The sequence below is a fragment of the Podarcis filfolensis genome (assembly GCF_964270895.1).
Source record: "Podarcis filfolensis genome assembly, chromosome: Z".
Taxonomy (NCBI): domain Eukaryota; kingdom Metazoa; phylum Chordata; class Lepidosauria; order Squamata; family Lacertidae; genus Podarcis; species Podarcis filfolensis.
Window position 1 is genome coordinate 25288455 of NC_139617.1, and position 22578 is coordinate 25311032.

Sequence of the window (22578 nt, forward strand, 5' to 3'; positions counted from 1 at the left end):
ATGTTTCCTTTAACTGTGATAATGCATCTTAAGTGGACTGAAATATTTGAGTGCAGGCATAGAAACCTCTGGCTTTTGCATAGCTGGAATAGAGCCTACACTACAAAGATAAGAGCCACATTATCTGCTACCCTCCCCTCTGCCTCTGAGCACCATGCACCATTGGCATGCAATTCCGGGTGGGGCGGGTGGGTGTCATCCCTACAGGGGAATGCAAGCCCTTGTGCTAATAAAAATTCCAACAGTTGCATGGTGTGCCTGGTACCAGTGCAGATGAAGTTTGGTCTGTACATATTTTTAATAATAAACAAACCAGACAAATAAATCACCAGAGGTACACCCACAGACCTGAGATTATGATGTTCTCTCCCCAGCTGTTGCTATTAACTACAGTAAAAGGGGTCCAGGCGTCCTTTACCTTTCATTAGCTACAAACTTCACAAAAATACATGATAATGTTGGGCCTTTTCTTCTTCGCCCAGCAGGTACGCCAAGTTGTGCCCAACATTGGGGGGGGGGCACATCACGTGTGCATGACATCACATGCATGACACTCCCAAAACCAGCCAGACCCACTCAGCCCGCAATCCACTGGGCGCATTTTCTGGAGGGGGCAACCAGGCGCCCTCCCCGCAACAGGCTCCCATTGGAGCCTGTCTCTGACATGTGAGACCTTCCTCAGACTGGAGAGTTGGTGGCAGAGAGCTGCCACACCTCTCCTCAACTGGGCTGCAACACATGCAGCTCCTCCACAGAGGAAAGAGGCTGCTGGCTGTAGGTGCCCGGCCACGGCTGCTCCATCCTTGGGTCAAGTCTGACCCGAGGGGTGGAGAGGGGCTGTAGCACTCAAGGCCCCCAGCCATAGCTGCTCTGTCTCTGGTCAGAGAGGCAGAGAGGGGCTTAAAGGATAGGGTGCATGGAAGGTGATGTTCACCCTTGCAGGTCCCGCCCAGCTCCACTGTGCTGCATGTTGTTGTTTAGTTGTTTAGTCGTGTCTGACTCTTCGTGACCCCATGGACCAGAGCACACCAGGCACTGTGCTGCATAGATTTGTCAAATTCCATTTGTCATCTTATATTTCTAACTAAGTATTTGTTTATTTTCCTAATTACATTCCATCGGTGGAAGAGCTGAGAAGTGGAGTTCACTCCATCGGCTGTGCTGTGGCAGGCCAGCTTCATCAGGCCACCTCTCCCCTCATTTGTCTGTCACCTGGGGCAGCCATTCCACCAGACTGACTCAATGGGAGATAGTAGTAGTAGTAGAAGAAGAAGAAGAGGAGGAGGAGTTTGGATTTGATATCCCGCTTTATCACTACCCGAAGGAGTCTCAAAGTGGCTAACATTCTCCTTTCCCTTCCTCCCCCACAACAAACACTCTGTGAGGTGAGTGGGGCTGAGAGACTTCAGAGAAGTGTGACTGGCCCAAGGTCACCAAGCAGCTATATGTGGAGGAGCGGAGACGCAAACCCGGTTCACTAGATTACGAGTCCACCGCCCTTAACCACTACACCACACTGGCTCTCATAAGAAGTAGGGCTCACTCTATCAGGCCTCCTGGAGGCCCAGCTCCACCAGGCACCACCTGCTCAGAATTCGCTAGCTGACTGTTAAACCATTGTAGCTCTGTGAGGGGAACAGGGGATCTCCTAATCACACTCAACACCTCTAACAAACTCCAGTTCCCAGGATTCTCTGGGGGGAGCCATTGCTGTTAAGGTGGCATGCTCCTGATTTAAACATAAGGTGCAGATGTGGCCTAAAATAGGTCCCCTGGCCCAGACAAGCATGCAGTCTGGTGCAGGGGAGATAAGAGAGGAAAGAGAAGAAGATGGAACCATCCTAGCAGGAGGCCTCTGTGTGCACAAACCACAATTAGCTAATGTGTGGGTGTGTTCCTGTGACACAGCATTACCTGAAAAGTTTCATGTTTGAAAACAGACTTTAACAGTGACAGTTTGCTGAAACCTTGATTGAGGGCATGTTGGTTGTAGCCCTTAGCTTCCATTCAAGCTATACTTTTTCTGTTACACCACCTTCAGTATATAATTTAGATATTTTGAAAATTTGTATTCTTACTACATTTATATTCCACATCTTTCAGAGACATCACCTTGCCAACAAAGGTCCATATAGTTAAAGCTATGGTTTTCCCAGTAGTGATGTATAGAAGTGAGAGCTGGACCATAAAGAAGGCTGATCGCTGAAGAATTGATGCTTTTGAATTATGGTGCTGGAGGAGACTCTTGAGAGTCCCATGGACTGCAAGATCAAACCTATCCATTCTTAAGGAAACCAGCCCTGAGTGCTCACTGGAAGGACAGACCCTGAAGCTGAGGCGCCAATACTTTGGCCACCTCATGAGAAGAGAAGACTCCCTGGAAAAGACCCTGGTGTTGGGAAAGATTGATGGCACAAGGAGAAGGGGACGACAGATGATGAGATGGTTGGACAGTGTTCTCGAAGCTACCAACATGAGTTTGACCAAACTGCGGGAGGCAGTGGAAGACAGGAGTGCCTGGCGTGCTCTGGTCCATGGGGTCATGAAGAGTTGGACACGACTAAACAACAACATTCTTACTACATTTATATTCCACATCTTTCCATGATGGAACTCAACGGCACAGACCATATTCAGGCCTGCTTAACCTCTGATTTGTAGGCCCTCAGACCATGCTTGGTCCCTGCAGTGCAGTGGCATTCCTAAGCACACTGTTGAAAAGGGCTTTACTTGGGGAGGCATCCTGATTTTGACAGGATGATTCCATGGCAAGTACTGTGTCACCTTTAAGAAATGCATGTGGATTCCTCTAAAGCGTTTTAGCTGTATGAGGTGTTAGGGGAGGGGTGGTACCTCTGGTAGGGGACATGTCTTGCTTCTTTTGGGGTAGTTGGTCCATCTTTGGTCCCCACCCTGCCCTCAGTTCTCACCTGCGTCTCCTAGAAGCTGTCAGCGTGCAATAGCAGCCACACCCCAGAGAACAACTTTAACGAGCCAGCCAAACCAGGTGAGGATGGCTAATGGGTCTCAAACTCTTGGTGAGTTAGGGACTTCCTCTGCATGCGAAGACAGGCTCCGGCACATTGAGAAAGTGAAACCAATAGTGGGTCCAACAGTCAAGGAGGAAGTTTCTGCACATGCTGCAGAGCAGTGGTGTCCAAACTTTTTTCAAAGAGGGCCAGATTTGACGAAGTGAAGGGCCGTGGGGGCCAACCAAAGGGCCAACCAAAGTCGTTGACCTTTTTTAGGACTGAAGTTGTTCAGCTTTTTTATGATTTTACCCCGAAGATTGAAGTTGCTGAGCTTTTAGGATTTTACCCCAGGAAATAAGATGCCACAAGGGGGCTGGATTAAACCGACCCGTGGGCCGGATTAGACCCCCAATATGGACTTTGGACATGCCTGCTGTAGAGTGAAGTGAGTTGCAGATGGGGCTCATCAACCTGGGAAGATAGTCCATCTCTGCCCCTAAGGCTCTACTGCTCTGCAGGATATATTTGGGAGAAGAAAAGGGTTAGGGTTATGGTGGTTGGATGGTGCCTTGCAGGCTTGTAGGCCTCTTTCAAGCAACCCCTGCAGCCAAGCTGGTGCCAAATGTATTGCCCTGTTTTCCTTTGGACTACATTAGCAAGGCTGAATGGTGTGTGTCTTGTCATCTAGATAGCCCAGAACCTCCATACACCCTTCCTGGGCTTGCGCCCCAGAGAGGCCACTTAGGTGCTGCTAAAACAGCAGTTTGACTTCACCCCTGGAGGTGCACTCCATTTTTTCTCGAGACATACAGATGCCAGCAACAGCAGCAGCAGCAACAACAACAACAACAACAACAGTGTGTCACCTTTAGGAAATGCCACTGGACTTCCTCTAAAGCCTTCTGGGTTCAATGGATGATATTAAAATGAATGTGCCTACTTGCTCTTAATCACCAATGGCACTGCCACCATTTCAGAAAGCCAACAGGATGAAGAGAGGCCACCTGAGGTCAAATAAAAGGAAAAGTGAAGAGGTAAAGTGCCTCATATCCAGGGAATCCATTGCCCTCAGAGGTCTGTTCTGCTGTTAACACAAGATATAGATGTTTACTCAGGTTCATAGGAAGGTTGCAGATTAACCAATGAGGAGAAAAGCTTTGCAAATAGGGAACAGCAACTTGGCTCTGAATGTAGCAGCAAGAGTCAGGAGCGTTTTTGTCAAACTGCAAGCAGCTCCACAAGTCTTTAAGAGTAATAATTCCTTAGCAGAGTACTGTGGCAAGAACACCATCCTTGAAAAATAAGCCCACAAAGATTAATACCGGTAGTCTGAAAGAAAACCTAGCCTGCGAAAGAGTAATAGCAGTTGGTGCCACTGGATGGCAGGGTGGCCAATGGTAGGTGGAGCAAGAAGCAACAGTAGGCAGAGCCATCCATCTCTGGTTTTGCCCCCGGCCAGTTGTCCTTCGTTGCAATTACTCTAATAACAGTTACGCACTGTGGCTCTTCCTTAATTTCTGCTAGGATACCACCCAACCCGGATGTTCTGGAGATCACCTTTGAGGAAGAAGCAGGGGGCCTTGCAAGGAACCCCATACAATTTAGAAATTGCAGGACTTCCAAAGGCAGCCTGAAGTGTCTCATGCATGTCTTCCCACCACAGCCCCCTTGATAATCCATTCCACTGCAACCCCAGCTGTGCCTTGATTCGCATTTCTCCACTTTGCCACCTTGACCTCAAGAATGATATGGTGGAAAAATCCAGATTTGGGTGTAGGGGTTCCCATTTGGTTCTAAGAAGGCTGCAAGGGTGTATTCAGGTGAAGGCTCAGATGTGAATGTAGCTCAGTGACAGTGGCACTGGGGCAGCAATTCACTAGAGAGAGATACATGAAAATAGGAGCCATTCCTGGCGAAAAGTGATAGCTGGAACATGTGCCATCTTTTGTATTTAGCTGAAATAGCAGCCAGCCTTTCACTGTAGTACAAGACTAGATACACGGAGCCTGCCTCAAGTGTTATTCATATCATTAGTGATATCTGACGCTGCAAAGTCACTCTGTTAGTGATAAAACAATATTGTTTATCACTACGGATGTTTTCTCTGTGGATACCTTCTTTCTGAGCCTCCTAATGACCATTATATTAGGTTTCCAGTTATCTTGATCCTAAGTCTAAGCTCTTCTCCAAGAGCTTTCCCCAGGATTTAAAGTACACTGTCCATGCAACTGTGCTAGGTTAGGTCCTGTGTCGAGGTGGAAAACCTCCGCTTGAAGATGGCCCATCAACCCTCCAGTCTAGTTCTTGGAACTCTTCCTAGGCTGCAGGCCTTACTGGTATCACTGGGATTTTCTGTAGCTGCTGGTTATGTACATGTAGGGTAGGGAGATTTAAGCCATCCAGCCTCTACACCTTTTTATTTTATAAAAAATCTACTGGCAAGTCTGTTGCTTTTCCTTTCTACTATGGAGCTAAAAACTTTTAGAAGGAGGCTTAGCAGGCAAGCTTGATTTGTGGCTAAATCTCAAAACTTTGGGGCTGAGATTACTGCCTCCTACAGCAATAGAAGAAAAAAGCTGTTTGTGGCCCAGTGGGCTAGCTACCTGCCTGCATAAGTAGTCCAGATCCTGTGCTCTTCTTCCTTAGAGGTTCTTACTCATATGCCCCACCCAAGGCAGGAGTGGAGCGTTGTTGGCACTTGTCTGTCACAGAGACAATGGAGGGTGTGCCTCCTGGAGTGAAACCAAAACACTGCATTAGCAGCACCTAAGTGACCTCCCTGGGGCACATGCATGGGCAGTGTGTATGGAGTTCCTAGGCTGGATGGATGATGAAGATTCCCCTCTCTGCCTTGCTGAAAGAAAGGCTATCCCTCCCCGTTATGCTGGTAATTTAATTATTTATTCAAGACATTTATATACCACTTAGTCACCTGCATTTCTAAGCACTGTACATGCTAGGTTCCTATGTACAGAGGGCTGATGTGATGAAATTCTAGGCTCCCTTGTGCCCTTGGCAAGGAGCTGTATCAGCTCCCCCCGCATCCCTCGTACTATTGGCACTCTGAGCCAGAGCGGACAGGTGTAATTTTTGCACACACATCCTTGGCCTGCACTTTTGGTAGGGGGCAACCTGGCCAACCCCTAGGTATGCGCCTGCTTTTCAAAAAAACAAAACAAAAACCCTCACCAGCCCTGCAGTTAGAAATCCAGCATGTTAGGTGGAAGGCTGGGCTAGAACCCCTTTCCATGAAATGCAGTTTCAGGGGAAAGGATCCTGTGGCTCACCAGATGTCCTTGGGGCTTCAACTCCCACCATCCCCAACCAGAATGACCAACGGTCAGAAGCGATTGGAGTTGGAGCCTAGCAATATCTCGAGGGCCACCGATTTGGTGCTAGCTGTTTCTGGGGAGGTTTTTAGTTTTTCTTTTTAAAAACACTTTGCGGAAAGCACAGAGGAACATTGAGGCTGCTGTCACCTACACACATTTACCAGAAGTTAAGCCCCACTGAAGGCAGTGGAACACAACACACTCCAGAGGAACTGTTTGCGTTTGCGCTCGCAAGTGGCGCAGCGGAGAGGCAAAGATTGGGCAGAAAGCGAGCCCGCGGAGCAAGCGCGGCAAAGCGCGCCTCTCCGCCTTTTTTTCCTTACGCTGTAGTGACGGGCTGACTGAGGCGACAAGTGGAAGCGAGGCGGAGGAAGAAGAAAAGGGGGCAGCAACAGCAGCGCGGAAACACAGGAGCCGCCTTCTAAGAGGCGGAGCGGGAAGACCCGCGCAACCAATCCGGGGTGCACCTTCCATTTTTTAGCCTTAGTTGAGCACGTCGGTGGGGTGATGCTGCTTCGCTGGCTGCTGTGGTGGGGGCGGCGTGGTGGTGGTCTTCTCCTGGAAGAGGCGAGCAGAGAGTAGCAGCAGCAGCAGCAGCGGCATCCAGAGCGCAGATTGCGCCCCAGCTGCGTTCCGGGCTACACCTGAGGAAGGGGAGTCGATAAGCGCTGGCCGCCACTTCTGCTGCCGCTGCGCCTCCTCCTCCTCCGGTCTGCAACCCAGAGCCGGGCTGTTGGGCTTCCTCATGTAGCGCCTGCCCCGGCAAGGGCTGAGGGAGGGCCTGCAGTACCGCCACGACCCGCCCCCTCCCTCGCTCCCGCCTTCCCTTGAGGTACTGGGAGGGAAGGGGTGCACCACGTCGCTGGGAAGTCTGGCTGGAGGAGGCAGAGGACCAGAAAGCACAGCTTTTTTCCGGGGAGGGGAGATTATAGCTAGCCCCTTCCAGAGGCAGAAAGAGTTGCGGGGGGACTTCCATGGAAGGTAGGGGCGCGCGCGCGCGCGAATGGTGTTGTGAGAAAGTGGGGGAAGGCGGAGCGTGGCGCCAGTGAGGGGGAGGGAAATAAATGGACTAGATGAGCCTAGGGGTCCCTTCCAACTCTTCAATTCAATAAATAAATTGCTCACCTCTTGCTCCCTCCTCCCTCTCTTCGCCCCCTTTCCGCTTCCCTCTTTCGCGGGAATTTGGTGAAAGTGTGGTGATTAAGCGAGCAGGCCTACCTTCAAGGGTTGTGGTTTGCTGACGATCTCGTTCGGCAACCACACCGCGTTGGCGAGGCGCCTTTTTCTTTTTTTTGCGTGGGGAGCTTAGCCGGGTTGAGGGAGAAAGGAGCCGTGCCGAGTTAAAGAGGTTAAAACCCCCCCAAAACCTGCCGTGGCTCTTTAAAAAAAGAAGGTAATGTTGCCTCTGTTTACTTTTAGTTCCTGTGGCCTTTTGTTGCCTCTCCGTCCACAAATTTACTGTGAAGGATGTTTTATTGCATTGTTTTGTGTATTGTAGTGCCTGTTGTAGGAGATGCGCCGGATTCCATTGGATGAAGAGTGGCTGTGAAATATTTCAAATAGAGAAATAAGAGTCTGAAATCATTTATGCAGGAGAGAGAGAGGGAGTATGGGTATATTACACACACACACACATATATCTATCTATCTATCTATATCTATATCTATATCTATATCTATATCTATATATATATATCCCTCACCGCTGTTTTTGTGTGGTTATTTTATATACCCAGGTACTACCAGCCATGCTTCTTTAGAAACCTGGGCAACCAGGCACTATGTAACCGGCACACTGTGTGTTTGTTTATACCTGGTGTGTGTTTGTACACAGTGTGCCGGTTACATAGTGCCTGGGGTTTTCAGGCAGGTTTTGCCGACCGGGTGGCCTCCAGAGGCCTTGCTGGCTGGGCCTGAGAATTGTAGATCAAAACATCTGGATTGTGACAGGTTGTCAAAGCTCTTTTAGGGTCATAAAGCAACAGTTTGCTAACTGGGCCTTCTGCTGGAAGAGAGAGCAGGGAGCTTGGTTCTGTTATGCGTCCTTTCTTTATCCTGTTTTCTGGTTTGATAATTAAGTTGTGTTTCACTTCCTGTCCTCCCCACAGGTTTGTTTAGTTTCTTACCTGAGCACCCTAGAGTGAGAGCTGAGGATCACCTGTCTAGTTCCTTTCTGTGTCTCACAAGTGGAAGGGAGAGGACTTGCTGATAAGGACTCTTCTCTGTTTCATGTTTCGTCACCCAAACAGCATATTAGCTTTGATCTCATCAAGCGCCCACCTACTCCAGGACGGCCAAGCAGAAGAGGAACAGAAGGGGTTTGCCATGAGTCGTTACAGCTTCTCCAATCTTCTGGACTGGATGTACGGTGGGGTGGACCCAAGCTTTGAAGGCAACGGTGGTCCTGAGTGTGCTGCCTTCCTCCCCTGGCAACAGCGCCTGGTAGAGACCCTGATCTTCTTATGCGTGGGAGTTCTGGAGGTGGTGGTGTCCCTGAAGAAGATCAAGCGAACCCATTCCAAGGAGGTGGTGGACCTGCTTGCTCAGTCTCGGAAGAAAGAAGAGAGCATAGGGAAGAACCTGTTGCTGGTGTTCTTCTGCCTCACTTTTGGATTGGAAGTGGGATTCAAGTTTGCTTCTAAGACAGTCATCTACTTGCTGAATCCCTGCCACGTAGTTACGATGATGCAGGTGAGGAATACTGTTAAAAAAAAAAAAGCCTTTGGACCCCTTTTGTTTAGCCACACTGGAAACAGAATTTTCCTAGAAATATCTGCCTTTTTTTCAGGGATAAAAGTAGATGGTATAACAAGTCATTAGCATAATTGGCATTCATTCCAGATATGGAGATCATAGGAGCCAACTCCTAAGGGCCAAGGTCCCTTCAGCCCTCTCCTAAAATATTTAAGGCCCCCACCCCCAAGTTAATGGGTATTGCCATTCAAATGGTGTGTGTGTGTCTTGTGAATGATTGTGTGGTGTAGGGCTTACCTGCCCCTCCCAATATTTTATTCAAGTTGGCACCCCTGATTGGATAAGGTTTCATTTTTGGCAATGAACTCCTTTGAAATTATCCTGCTTAGCGGTGTTGTGTTTTCTAGGATCAGAGTCAGTATGCCAGCTCTGAATAACAGATGCTGAGTGTGACCAGGAGGAAAGCATCATCGCACTCAAGTTTTGCTATTTGGCTTCTTGTAACTATCTAGTTAAGCACTCTAGGAAATGGAATGCTGATCCATCAGGGCTCTTCTTACTGCAAACATTATTTTATGTTATATATTACCTCCCTTCAGCAAAGCTTCTAGGGTACTTTACAAAAAAAGAGAGCACCAAGATAAAATAAATAGCTAATGTATAATAAATGGTGGCATGCAATAAGATTATATTCAAAACCCTGGCAGAGCCATATTTGTTACCCCAAAGATAAGACTGGCACCATGGGGGCTTTCGTGGGCAGGGAAATATTTAGATTTGAACATGCAGAAGCTTAGATTTTTCCATAGGGGGGAAAAGAATTGGGAATGGTTGACTTCTAGCTAAAATAATACCCTATGAATGTGAGGTGGGCATTTCTAGGCTAGGCTGTGTGGTGAAGTGTTTATGTTACTAGTTTATGGGTCTCACTAATTACAATTCTAATTGCATCAATGGGACTATCGCCAAACTCCTGATTAGCAAATGAAGCTTGAGTTGCTGCCAACCACAGCTGCTTACTGAGCCTAAAGTAGCCAAGAAAAACATAGCTTCTGCCTTTACTACAAAGGGAACTGCCCCCATATCTTAAAGAGGGCCTGTTGTGATACTGTATCTTGGACTAAATGATCTATGTTGACAACACTGAAATCAGACAAATTAGTTCTTACAGAGGAAGAGTGTGTGTGGGAGCAGCTTTCAGGCAGCAGTGGACTTTTCAGCTGTGTATGTCTTGGGGGGGGGCTATGCAATTTCTTTTCCTTTATATTTTATTAGTAGCTGTTTCATTCAGCTCTCTGCTTCTGATTTCCAGGCAGGAATCTTTGAAACAAGAGCGGTAGCAAAATACTTTCAATTAGGGCCAGCCAAAGTTCACATTGTGGTAATTGAGCTTTCGAGATACGTAGACGCTCTTCCTCATGCTGGATGTTTAAAAGCAAATGGAACAGGATGCGGGGGAGAGAGAAATATGGGTAAAAAGAGGGCATGATGTAAAACATTCTCTACAGTTTGTTTCAGTCTTAAGTTGGTGATTAAAGGAACTGATTAATGAGTTTGGAATTGTGCCTTAATGCAAAAGACATTTGGTTACAAAGATGATGCAAGGACAGGGAAGGAAACACTTAGGTTGTATCTGAGTTCTGCTCTGAGTAGAACAATTGAACTTAATGGACCTAAGTTAGTCACGACCATTAATTTCAATAGGTCTACTTTGAGTATGATTTACACTGGATACAAACCATTTAGTTTTGCATTTGGAAATACGAAAACCACCAGTTATGGGTCTATAAGCAACTATATATGTTGTGTTGTGACTACAGCTTCAGTCGGGTTGAAGTGATAAGTATAAATACCATAGATTTAATGTAGGCTTGGCAATATCCATTTGCCTTCACTGGGTAAGAATTGCCTTCAGGTAACGAGGTAAGGTAACAAGGAAGTTACAGATTTAAATACTTGGCTGTCTTTTTCTCTGTCCCTTCATGTATTACATATGTGTTTATATGTGCTAGTGGCCTAATAACTGTGGACCTATTTGTACTGCTGAGTAAAAATAGCAACAGTGCATCCTTTGCATGTCTGCTTAGAAGTAAGCCACACTAGGTTCAGTGGGGCTTACTCCTAGCTAAGTGTGCTTAGGTCAGTTGCTGTCTCTACCTGACAGTATGTTGAATAGACATTGTCACTTCAATCCATAATTTTCATGGGGTCTCACATGGTCTGGAAATCCAATCCTAGGCTAGTCATTGACCTGGATAATTAAGCTGAATGGTTTGGTTGCATACTTTGGACTGAAACAAATTTCAGTGGAAAAGGTTTCTGCAGAGCCCTTCCCAAACTCTTGTCCAGGGATAGCAAACGTAGTGCCCTCCAGATATTGTGTACTACTGTCATCCCCAAGTCATCATGGGCAATGGTCAAGGATGATGGGAACTCACAGCATCTGAAGGCAGCTTGTGGGCTATTCCCACTCTTGCCCATGCAGCTACTGTGGCAAAAATGGCATATGCATGGAAGCTAAAGTGGGTGCATCATTTGCAATAGGGATGCGGGTGGTACTGTGGGTTAAACCACTGTGCCGCTTGGGCTTGTCAATCGAAAGGTCGGCAGTTCGAATCCCTGCGACGGGGTGAGCTCCCGTTGCTTGGTCCCAGCTCCTGCCAACCTAGCAGTTCGAAAGCACATCAGAATGCAAGTAGATAAATAGGTACCACTCCAGCGGGAAGGTAAATGGTGTTTCCGTGCGCTGCTCTGGTTCGGCAGAAGTGGCTTAGTCATGCTGGCCACATGACCTGGAAAAACTGTGTGCGGAGCGGACAAACGCTGGCTCCCTCGGCTTGTAAAGCGAGATGAGCGCTGCAACTCCAGAGTCATTCGTGACTGCACTTAGTTGTCAGGGGTCCCTTTACCTTTACATTTACCCCATTAGGTCGAGATTTGCAGTGCATTTCTTGCATCAAAGGAGATACCCACTTAAGATGTCATCCCAAGGCTCCTGGAGGGGAAGAAAGTGATTTTACTGTACTCATCCTTATTCAGGGTTGTAGCATCATTTCAAACATCGCAAGGAATTATTAGCATTCTAGTTAAAGGTAAAGGGACCCTGACCATTAGGTCCAGTCGTGGCCGACTCTGGGGTTGCAGCACTCATCTCGCTTTATTGGCCGAGGGAGCTGGCGTACAGCTTCCGGGTCATGTGGCAAGCATGACTAAGCTGCTTCTGGCAAACCAGAGCAGCACACGGAAACGCCGTTTACCTTCCCGCCGGAGTGGTACCTATTTATCTACTTGCACTTTGACGTGCTTTTGAACTGCTAGGTTGGCAAGAGCAGGGACTGAGCAATGGGAGCTCACCCCGTCATGGGGATTCAAACTGCCAACCTTCTGATTGGCAAGTCCTAGGCTCTGTGGTTTAACCCACAGCGCCACCCGCGTCCCTAGTTACATTCTAGTTACATGTGGCTCATTCATTGCCAGAAAGAAGCTGTGAAAATTTTTACCTGTCTTTTTTACCTAAAAGCTTGAATCCTCCCATCTTATTTAAAACAATAGTGACATAAGGCAGCTTCCATCAAATAAAACAAGTCATCAGAAAGTTTGATTACATTAATAAATAAAACAACCACACTAAAACCAGCAGAAAAAATACAGCACAAAAAGCAAAGAAGGGCAGATAATGGGAAGAAGAAGTCCATAGGAGTTGGCTGAAGCAAAAATGAACAAACAAAAAAGCAGGACAAAAACAAAAGGCCCAAACCAAAATCAGATACAAATTCAGTTTAGTCCAAAACCTGCCTGAAAAACCCAAGATTTAGTTTGGCACCTACTTACTTCTAATAGACATGTGCCAAACTTTATTTGGCAGAGATGCCTGGAACAAGGCATCTAGAACATAAGAAGCTGCTCTCCAGGATTTCAAATTAGGCTTTCTCCCAACTCTGCCTGGAGAGGCCGAGGGTTGAACGCAGGGCCTTCTGCATGCAAAGCAGAGGGTTTACCACTGAGCTGTAGTCCTTCCTCAGATATAGAAAGCTGCCTTTTACTGTGTTAGACCACTGATCCCTCCAGCTCAACCTACATTGCTCTCAGTGTTTGACGCTCCCATTGTTCTAGGTGTGTTTTGCGACAGGGAATTTCATTAGTGCAAGCAGTTTCTGAGCTCTGGGCGTAGTACTGCGCCTAAGATTTCAGATTAAAACTGCCTCCCCACTTCCAGCTGTTCTCTGAAGACTGGAGAAGAGACCCTCTTAAGCAGGGGTCAGCAACCTTTTTCAGCCGTGGGCTGGTCCACCATCCCTCAGACCATGTGGTGGGCCCAGACATTTCGCCCAGACATATTTTGAAAAATAATAACGAACGAATTCCTATGCCCCACAAATAACCCAGAGATGCATTTTAAATAAAAGCACACATTCTACTCATGTAAAAACACCAGGCAGGCCCCACAAATAACCCAGAGATGCATTTTAAATAAAAGGACACATTCTACTCATGTAGAAACACACTGATTCCCGGACCGTCTGTGGGCTGGATTTAGAAGGCGACTGGGCCGCATCCGGCCCACGGGCCTTAGGTTGCCTACCCCTGCTGTTAAGAATATTGGGGGTGATGGTCAGGGGAAGAACTAGACCGTGTGAAAAATGGACATGATATTTTACCTGCAGTTCATTCATTTTCAGCTTTGTATTGTTATAAAAAAACAACGCCCAGACATTTCGTTGTTGCGCCCATAACCTTAGGTTTAAAGTTTAAGGTGCTGTTTAGCTCCTAGCTTTCATAGCTAAGTTTCTAACACTGACTGCTCTCTGGGGTTTTATTCAGGAGCCCTGCCTAGGATGCCAGGAGTGAACCAGGGACCTTCTGCATTCAAAACAGATGCTTTACCATTGAGTTCCAAGCCTTCCCCTAAATGTTCCTCTGATGCTAAGTGGAGTGTATGGGGCGGCACATACATCTTCCAAGCCTTAAAGGCCTTTGAAGCAAAGATGGCTAAGTCCTTGGTTCTCCAAATGTTGCTCCTTTCAGCCACGGTCCACACACCCTATTGTTGAGGGATGATGGGGTTTGAGTCCCAACGGCATCTGGAGGGCTCAGAAGTGTTTTTTTGTTTTTGCTGTGGTGTCAGCCATGTACGTGGCACTTTGCAGAGTACAAGGGGACAGATCCCTGCCCTGAGGGGCTTACAGTCTAGAATTTGACACATGGAAACAACAAAGAAAAGAGAAGAAAGAGCTTAAAATCTCTTTGTTTGCAGGCACCTGCAGTGAATTTCTTTTTCTGCACAAACACTATTCTATAAAATGCACTTAGAGAAGCAAGTTGCTTCATAGCTCCTTACCTGCAAACATTCAAACCACCACTTTATAAAGCTTAACTTTTTTGATGTCTTTTAGGCTGTAGTCTGTGTGGGAGGTGGTTGCACAAATCTAACTCTACAAGAGCTCAACTTAAGGTCCCATTTTTCAAGTACGTTTGGGTATTTGTCAAAAAAAAAGTGGCTGAAAATCACGGAAGGAAAAGTAGGTGTATTTATTTGTACAGTGACTGAGTACCTTTTAAAAGAAGAATGGCTTGAGAGAGGTACAACACTTTTAATGCTTCATTATAAGTACTTCCCAATATTTAGAGAACTGCTATGTACACAGAATCACTTGATTTACACAAGACTGTAGAAAGTGGCAGTTAAACTGGAACTATTATTTGGGTGCATGCATCACAGTGGGATTTGGGACATGACACTTTGTTTTGTCCTCTTACATAATTTTAAATGGGAGTCTAATAAGCCTTTTCAGTCCAGGGAGTTTCATTAAATTCCATTCAGACCCCTTTTCGGCTGGACATACTCCTTATTCTTTTTTTAAAAAAGATTTTTAACAACTTTTTTGCAACTTTAACAAGGAAAAGAAAAAGATGAAATAAAATTCTGAAAAGAAGGTGCTGTCAACCTAAACTCTGTTTCTTGGCTCCCTGATCATGCAACCTCATTTACTTCTAGCTCAGTTTACATATTCAACTGTGTTGCATTTGTTCTCTTGTTCACACTTACTTTATTAACACATTTATAGCCCACCTTTTCTTTAGGGTGCTCAGGTTGGCATACGTGGTTTTCTCCCTCCCCATTTTATTCTCACAACAACCCTCTGAGGTAGGTTGGGCTAAGAGAGAGTCTCTGACCAAAGCTTCATAGCTGAGTGGGGATTTGAATCCTGGTCTCCCAGGCCCTAGTCCAACACACTCTTTAACTGTTCTTATCTCTAACTCATCTCCCACTTTTCCAGTTTCCCTCTTCTCTCCTTGTCTGTCTATCTAGAGTATTTGTACCCAGGCTACTTACTGGTTTATGCATGACAGGGCCTACATTAATACAAAGCAGCTGGTCTACATAGATACTAATGAAAGAATAATAATGTTCCTACAAATTCTGTTCCCCCCAAACATCTAAAGAGATAATAATTACCCCTGATCCCAAAATCAAGTTTGGGATCTGACTTTTCCTGAGCATTTAATGTCGCACAGAAGGAGAAGAGTCGTGAGAGGCCAAACCAAACAAGAGCATTTTGACAAAGTATGGTTCCCCTATATCAGCTCTGAAAGCAGAAGCGATGTTAATGCAAGACCGCCAGCTACACATACTTCGTCATGGAGAGGCTGTGTCATGGATAGTTCAAGCCTTGGCGATGCATTCAGTGATTTAGTTGATAGTGTCCCTGCTCCAATTTTCTGCTTGTATATTACTGAGTTATGCATGTAACGCTCTGTAGGTTTTGTTGGAGTTAATGTCATTTTATTATGAGACTTAATAAAATATTTATTAAAAAGGGGGGGGGGAGTAGTACTCCCAATCCACCAGTTTCAAACAGGATCAGTTATTGTCAGTTGTTATTTAGCAAAAATAATATTTGCAGTTGTAATTTTGCATGATCTTGTAGCTATCGGTCTAAATTAGGTCAAACTCTGGCTTTCTCTAGCATAACTTCAAGCAACAGCTTGTGTGTGAAAACTTAATGAGGAGGATTACTATTTTTATAGTGAGGTATCTCCCACATGTGTTCTAGTTTGGAAACAAATGAGCAAGAAACGAATAGCTTGCATAAACACAATTATCAGCTATCTGCTCAAATATTGGAAAACAACAACGGCTTCTCACTGCTTAAATGTGGCCCTCTCTCAGTCAAAAAGGTTTTTTGCCTTCAAAGTGCCTAATGTATTTCAAATTTAGCAGACCTTGAGGCTTTTGCAAAAGGTCTTAGTTCTGCTGAATTTGGCTACGTTTTGGAGTTTGAGAAGAGCAGGTTGTCCTCAATGAAAGAGCAGTTGCCTTTTAATTAATGCACAGAGAAGATTTTGGCACACTGAGAAGCGCTGATCTTTGTGCTATTTTGGAATGCTGTGTGGGGCGAACTGAGCATTTTGTTCTTTGCTGCTGCTGCTGCCGCCTTTTGGGCTGGAGACGGCACCTGTTCTAGGCAGAGCTTCAGGGTAAACCTTGCAGACACCTTGCCCCTGACATTTGCAGGTGAGCGGAAATGCACCGGCTTAATGTACCAGGAATGGCAGTGAATAGCAAGGTCACTTCTTTTGCTTTTGTCCCTCTCCTCCATAACTTAATGTACAAATGATGCCCCCGATTTGGAACTAGAAATACTGCAGAACCTCAAATGACGCTGCAGTCTTCAAACTGATCTTGCAAGCAAAGAGAACATGGAATAGGCATGTGCAGTGGGCGTTTCAGCTTGACCTTTGACATTATTTAAATTAAGAGTCAGGGACTTTGGGCCTTGGGGCCAAATGTGCCCCCCTCGGCCTCTCTGTACAGCCCCCAGGAATCTCCACATGCTTTCCCCCCAACCCCTCTACTGACACTGCTCCACATTTTCCTCTGGTTGTTTTGCCAAGCTGGCAGACATGTTATTGAACTGTAATAATGCCTCTTGGTTGCCTGGCTGAACATGTAGAAACCTCTTACTTTTCCATAGCTGGATGGTAACCTCCTGTACAGACAGAGAAAGTCACAAGATTCCTGCATTGCAGGGGGTTAAAGTAGATGAACCTAATGGTCCTTTCAGCTCTGTGATTCCATGATCCATTTACCTACCCATCACAGGCATGTGATCCCTGGAAGGTTACTGACTAGGGAATGTGGCTCCCAGGCTGAGGAATTTTCTTCACTCTTGAATTAATGTCCAGGAATGAGTTGTCTAGGTAACCAAACCAGTATTAAATGTCTCCAGCGACCAGCCAGTGATGCCATTGGAAGGACAGAGGCAATTGTGTGACTGTCCTTGGGAGGTAGGAAGTTACTGATATTAATATTTTACATTTAATTTCTGAGGTGGCTGTGTCAACCACATGGGGAGAAACTGTTATGTATTGAAGTTCTCACCCTGGTCACCAGGGATATAGTGTACAGTGGTACCTCGGGTTACATACGCTTCATGTTACATACACTTCAGGTTATAGACTCCGCTAACCCAGAAATAGCACCTCAGGTTAAGAACTTTGCTTCAGGATGAGAACAGAAATTGTGCTCTGGTGGCGCGGCAGCAGGGGGCCCCATTGGCTAAAGTGGTGCTTCAGGTTAAGAACAGTTTCAGGTTAAGAACGGACCTCTGGAACGAATTAAGTACCGTATTTTTCGCCCTATAGGACGCACTTTTTCCCCTCCAAAAATGAAGGGGAAATGTGTGTGCGTCTTATGGGGCGAATGCAGGCTTTCGCGAATGCAGCATGCAGGAGAGTTGCCTGCATGCTGAAGCCTGCGCGCGCTGAGATCAGCGCGTGCAGGCTTCGCGGACCTCTCCGCAAGCAGCGGGAGCGCTCCCGCTGCTTGCGGAGAGTTGCCAGCATGCGAAGCCTGCGCGCGCTGAGCTCAGCGCGTCCAGGCTTCGCGGACCTCTCAGCAAGCAGCGGGAGCCAGCGCTGGGCTCCCACGGCTTGCAGAGAGCTGCCTGTTTGGGGGCTGGGGTCGGGGGAAGCTCAGGCCTCCCCCGCCCCAGCCCCGTGCCTGGGGGGGAAATAATTTTTTCCCTTTATTTCCCCCCCAAAAAACTAGGTGCGCCTTATGGGACGGTGCGTCCTATAGGGCGAAAAATACGGTACTTAACCCAAGGTACCACTGTATATAGTTTTCACTCAGGTCCATGTCAGTTAATTTAGTCGGGAAACCCTGGGTTGTTACAATGTCGACAGCCGGCTGCCTATAAAAGCAGGCTGGCTGAGCTGTTCAGTTCAGTTCCAGCTTACTTATAAAGAACTACTTGGAGAAATCTCTGTGTCGTCTGCTATCTCCACCCACTATTTAATAGAAACGGAAGCATAACAACTACAAAAGGCATGGTTTTGCATATAGCATAAGCCTATGGATAGCTATCAGGTTTAAATCAATATGGCACAGACCAGGTGTGGTGAATCTCTGACAGTCAGATTTAATTCCCTCTGAAGGGAAAGGGCTTTTGGATTTCAAAGTGTGCAGTTGTAGCTGCTTCCTCTGCAAGAAAATTGTCTCAGCAGGGTTTTGTTTCCTGGAAATATAGAAGAAGCAGCCCATGCAGTTTGCTGCTATTGTTGCTCTTGCAAACACAAGTTGAAATCAGAGGTTTTAAATAGCTGCGAAGTTCAGGTTTGCATTAGTGTTACATTTTCTGGGATTACTGAGGATTTTGCCTTTTCCACATTTTGGACAGATAAAGGGCATACAGCAGGAGAGTTCTTATTTATTCACAAATTTATTCACAAAGGGAAAGGTCTTTGAAGAAAATATAAAAGGGAAACTTGAACAACATTAAAATTAGAATTAAGTGTTTGAATCAATAATATTAATACAGATATTAAGAAGAATTGGAATTAGAATTAAAAATTTGGTTCTGTTTTCATGGAAAATGGCTTTCTCTCTTTCGGTGTGTGTGATATGGTGTGTGAAAGGTGTGTGATTATCGCCCCTCTCGCACCTGGCAGCTTTCCTGTGGGCTAATGCAGTTTTCAGGCCCCAAACTGAAAAACGATGGTTACAGATAGAGTGAGTCGTCTTCAAATATGTGGGGCCAAGTCATTCAGCCTGTTGTAAGTCACCATCTTGAATTGGGCCTGGAAGAATATAGGTAGGCAGTGCAAATGATAAATGTCCTAGCTTTAGGTAGTTAAATAATGGATGGCCTTTTAAACCGTGGGTGGGTTTATTGTTTTTATTAGTTACTATGGTATATATTTTTGTGTTTTTATATTGTAAACCACCCTGTGATCCTTGGATGAAGGGCTGTATAGACATAATAATAATAACAATAACAATAATAAATAATTTAATAATAAATACTACTAATAATTAATAAATAGAATTTGAGTAATATGCTCCCACCTTGATGTAACACTCAGCACCCAAATGGCTGGAGGTTTGTCACTTCTAGCATACAAACCTAACCTTTTCTTTTTTGATCCTTTTTTCCTTTTGAAAAGGTTACATTTCCCACGCTCCACTTAGCAAACAGAAATTATTTGCTTGGTGGATTGGCCAGAAATACTGCACTCCTGAAGGCTGTTTAGTGCTATATGTTACTGTCTACAGTAGGATTCACATTTAGTTAACTACTTTTAAAAAACCCAGAAGGTACTTACCTGTAGAAGTTAGTCAAAAATTCCTTTGTCTAATAATGTTTCTTTACCAGGGTTTGGGTTGGTGGAATAACAGCTCCTTGAATTAGGGGTAAGGTTTTGTGGATTCCAGTTCGTTGTAATTGCCTGTCATAACTCTGTTAATTATGGTTCTATCAACTTGAAAAACTGGAGCATCAAATTTGTAACAATTTGTACTGTTAACATTTTTGTTGAGCTACTCAATGGCCTGGTTTACATGTTATGATTAAGCCATGATTTGTTTAGGCAAAGTGAGATCCATAGGTGCTAGGGGTGCAGGGCTCTCAGGGGAGCCAGGCCAAGACTGTGGGGCCCAAGAGTGGAGTCCGGGGAAGAGCCTGCCCGTCGGTCAGAGCTCCATAGTGGGCTCTTCTACTGCGGGCAGCTCTGTGCCTTGAGTTTGGGGGGTGACTGAGCTAGCAAAATGCTTAGGTGGCTGATTGGCTCTGCCCTCCTGCGCACCTGGGACTGGGCAACCTGGAGGGGCGCCGAGCGGATCTTTACACCCCGGCGCTGCATATGCTTAAGACAGCCCTGGTGAGAACCCATGGTTTTTGCTGGATTATGAACTATAGGTTTATAAAGTGATGGTGTTTTATTTGAATGTCGCAAGCTTGCTTAATCATAGTTTGTTTGATTGCTCTACCCTTGATGCTTGCTCAAGCTACAAAGTAATGAGAGCAGCTGGAAAACACGCCAAATTTTGGAGGAACAACTTCTAGCTTGTTTCCTCATCATTTGTTGAACAAATGATGGCATATTGATTGATTGATTGATTAATTGACTGATTCAATTTATATCCTGGCCTTCCTTTTGAAGGAGCCCAGGGTTGCAGACGCAGCAAAGATAAAATATGAAAAAGAACAATAACAACTAAGACTGTTTCTAACACCCCTCCTTTAAACAGTTAAAAGAAATATCGATCAGTGATCTGAGGTATGCCAGGAACAGTGTCTTTTAGCAATCAAATGCCTAGGTAAAGAGAAGTATTTTCAAATTTCTACTGAAAGTCAGTGATGAGGGGGACAGATACACCTTATTAGGGAAGGCATTCAAAAAATGAGGGACTGCCACTGAAAAGGCCCTGACCAGGTCATTGCCAACCGGGCTGCCCCCACCACCATGGTCAATGGTGTCAAAAGTGTTAGCATGCTTTAGTATTCTAACATGTTTTAAATCATTTTTCTTGATTTTACTGTTTTATCTTTTGTACTGTAAACTGCTTTGATGTTGTTGGGTTTTTTGTTTTTACAATGAAGCAGTGTATAAATTTATGAAATAAATAAATAAAAGCCACTGAAAGGTCAAGGAGAACCATCAGGGTCACACTCCCCCATCTTGATAGCAGTCATCAGTCAGGGGTAATTAAGGGTGTTGTGCTTCTAAAACTGGGCGTGAAACCAGACTGGAATCATCTGAAGAATCTGCTTCCTTCCAAGCATCCCAGAAACTGGCTAGGCACCACCCTCACAATCACCTTGCCTAGCGAGGGAATATTAGAGACTGGTTGGTAGTGTCATTTAGAATCTCTGGTTTTCACATCACCTCTTTCAGGGAAGAGGCCACAACTCCCTCCTGTGGTATGGCATTGATCTGAACTCATCCAGTCATTCCGGTTCTGTGAGATGTTGCCATACATGAAGGGATCAACAGGGCGCATGGTCAGCCTCACCACTGCAAGTGTCTTGTCAACATTTTTGGGCTGCAGCAACTGAAATTGATCTTGCAAGCTGTCATTGGGCAGGGCACCAGGGACCTCCAACATGCCTTAACCAATTTTGGCATGGAGCGGAGTAGTTTCCCCCTCAGCATGATTTGCAAAGCTGTTTGAGCATGCTCCTGAGTGGTCCGTTTCTAAGTGACGCCACACTAGTCTGGACTGGTTTAATATCCTGCTCTAGACGATTGCCTGCTGTGGAGCAAGGCTGCAAGTGGAGAGTTGAAAAATCACTCAAGGCTCAATTGAGTTGGTAAACAATATTTTCCATCATGTTGTGGCTTCCTAATAACACCTGCCCTTTTCATTTTCATGGCTGTTTTATCAGACTTCATAAACTAGAGTTGCACTTAGAACAGATGTTTTTAAAAGGAGTGATGTGCATCACTAACCTTGGGTGTAGCCAGGATTTATGTTGGGGGAGGGGGCAGACTTTTTGCTAGTGGGGGCACAACCTCAGTTAAGAAATTTTTTTCCCATTGATTTACTTGATTTGGGGAGAACCTTCCCCCTGCCCTTCCCCTTCCCCCTTCCCTCCTTGGCTATGCCCATGAACCTAACTTATCTTTTTGTTCCTAATGGTCTTTCTTTCAACCATTTCTCCCCAAGACTTTCCTTGCATTGATTTTGTGTTCATCCTTTTGCTCTTAATTTACTGTAAGCTGAATGGTGTTTCCATTGTAGTGATCATGTTTCCAAGACTTGTTTGCTCTGAAAGAGTTCCGTGGAATGGAGTATCTACTGAGTGCACTATTTAGATTAAAAGCAGGTTTTACAAAGAGCATAACCCAAATGCAGCCAGCTTGTCTAGATAATTCTTGCAATTAGGCTTATGGATGTCTTTGAAAGGTTCAGTGAGTGAACAGGGTATGATCTTCCTTGATCTGGTATTCTTCAGTTCTTAGCATTGGTTAATGCCTGAACCTTGAATAATGCACAGGAAATTCTGGTTTTGTGAGAGCAATTATTTTGTTGCAAAATAAATTTGGCTTTGCTTGCAACACTGAATTTTCTCAGTTAAGGAAACTGTGCTGAGCTTTTTGCCTCCCTTATTGGCAGATGACTCTGTGTACTCCTCTGTTTCCTGGGCAGGGAAAAGCATGAGAGTCATTTCTATTCTTCTGCAGTTTTTCTCTGAAAAATGGTTGAAAACACTGCTGAAGCTGCAATCTCCATGCACATGTGCTCTGTGTACCAGGAGTGAGAGGATCAGGGAAAACTATCATACCTTTCTAGA

The 22578-nt window shown here is 45.5% G+C and overlaps 1 protein-coding gene across 7 annotated transcripts in view; it reads left to right on the top strand.

Moving 5' to 3' along the window:
- The first annotated feature begins 6649 nt into the window (after positions 1-6649).
- Positions 6650-22578, top strand: part of TMEM164 (transmembrane protein 164) — a 53442-nt gene continuing 37513 nt past the window's right edge. Inside the window, exons 1-2 of one of the 7 annotated variants that reach the window (XM_083596107.1) lie at positions 6650-6765; positions 8413-8995. In XM_083596107.1, the coding sequence (XP_083452233.1) occupies positions 8534-8995 (462 nt within the window). In that variant the 5' untranslated portion in view covers positions 6650-6765; positions 8413-8533. Of the gene's footprint in view, positions 6766-6788; positions 7698-8412; positions 8996-22578 lie in introns of those variants that run through there. The other 6 variants (XM_083596105.1, XM_083596104.1, XM_083596108.1 and 3 more) reach the window with 6 other exon arrangements.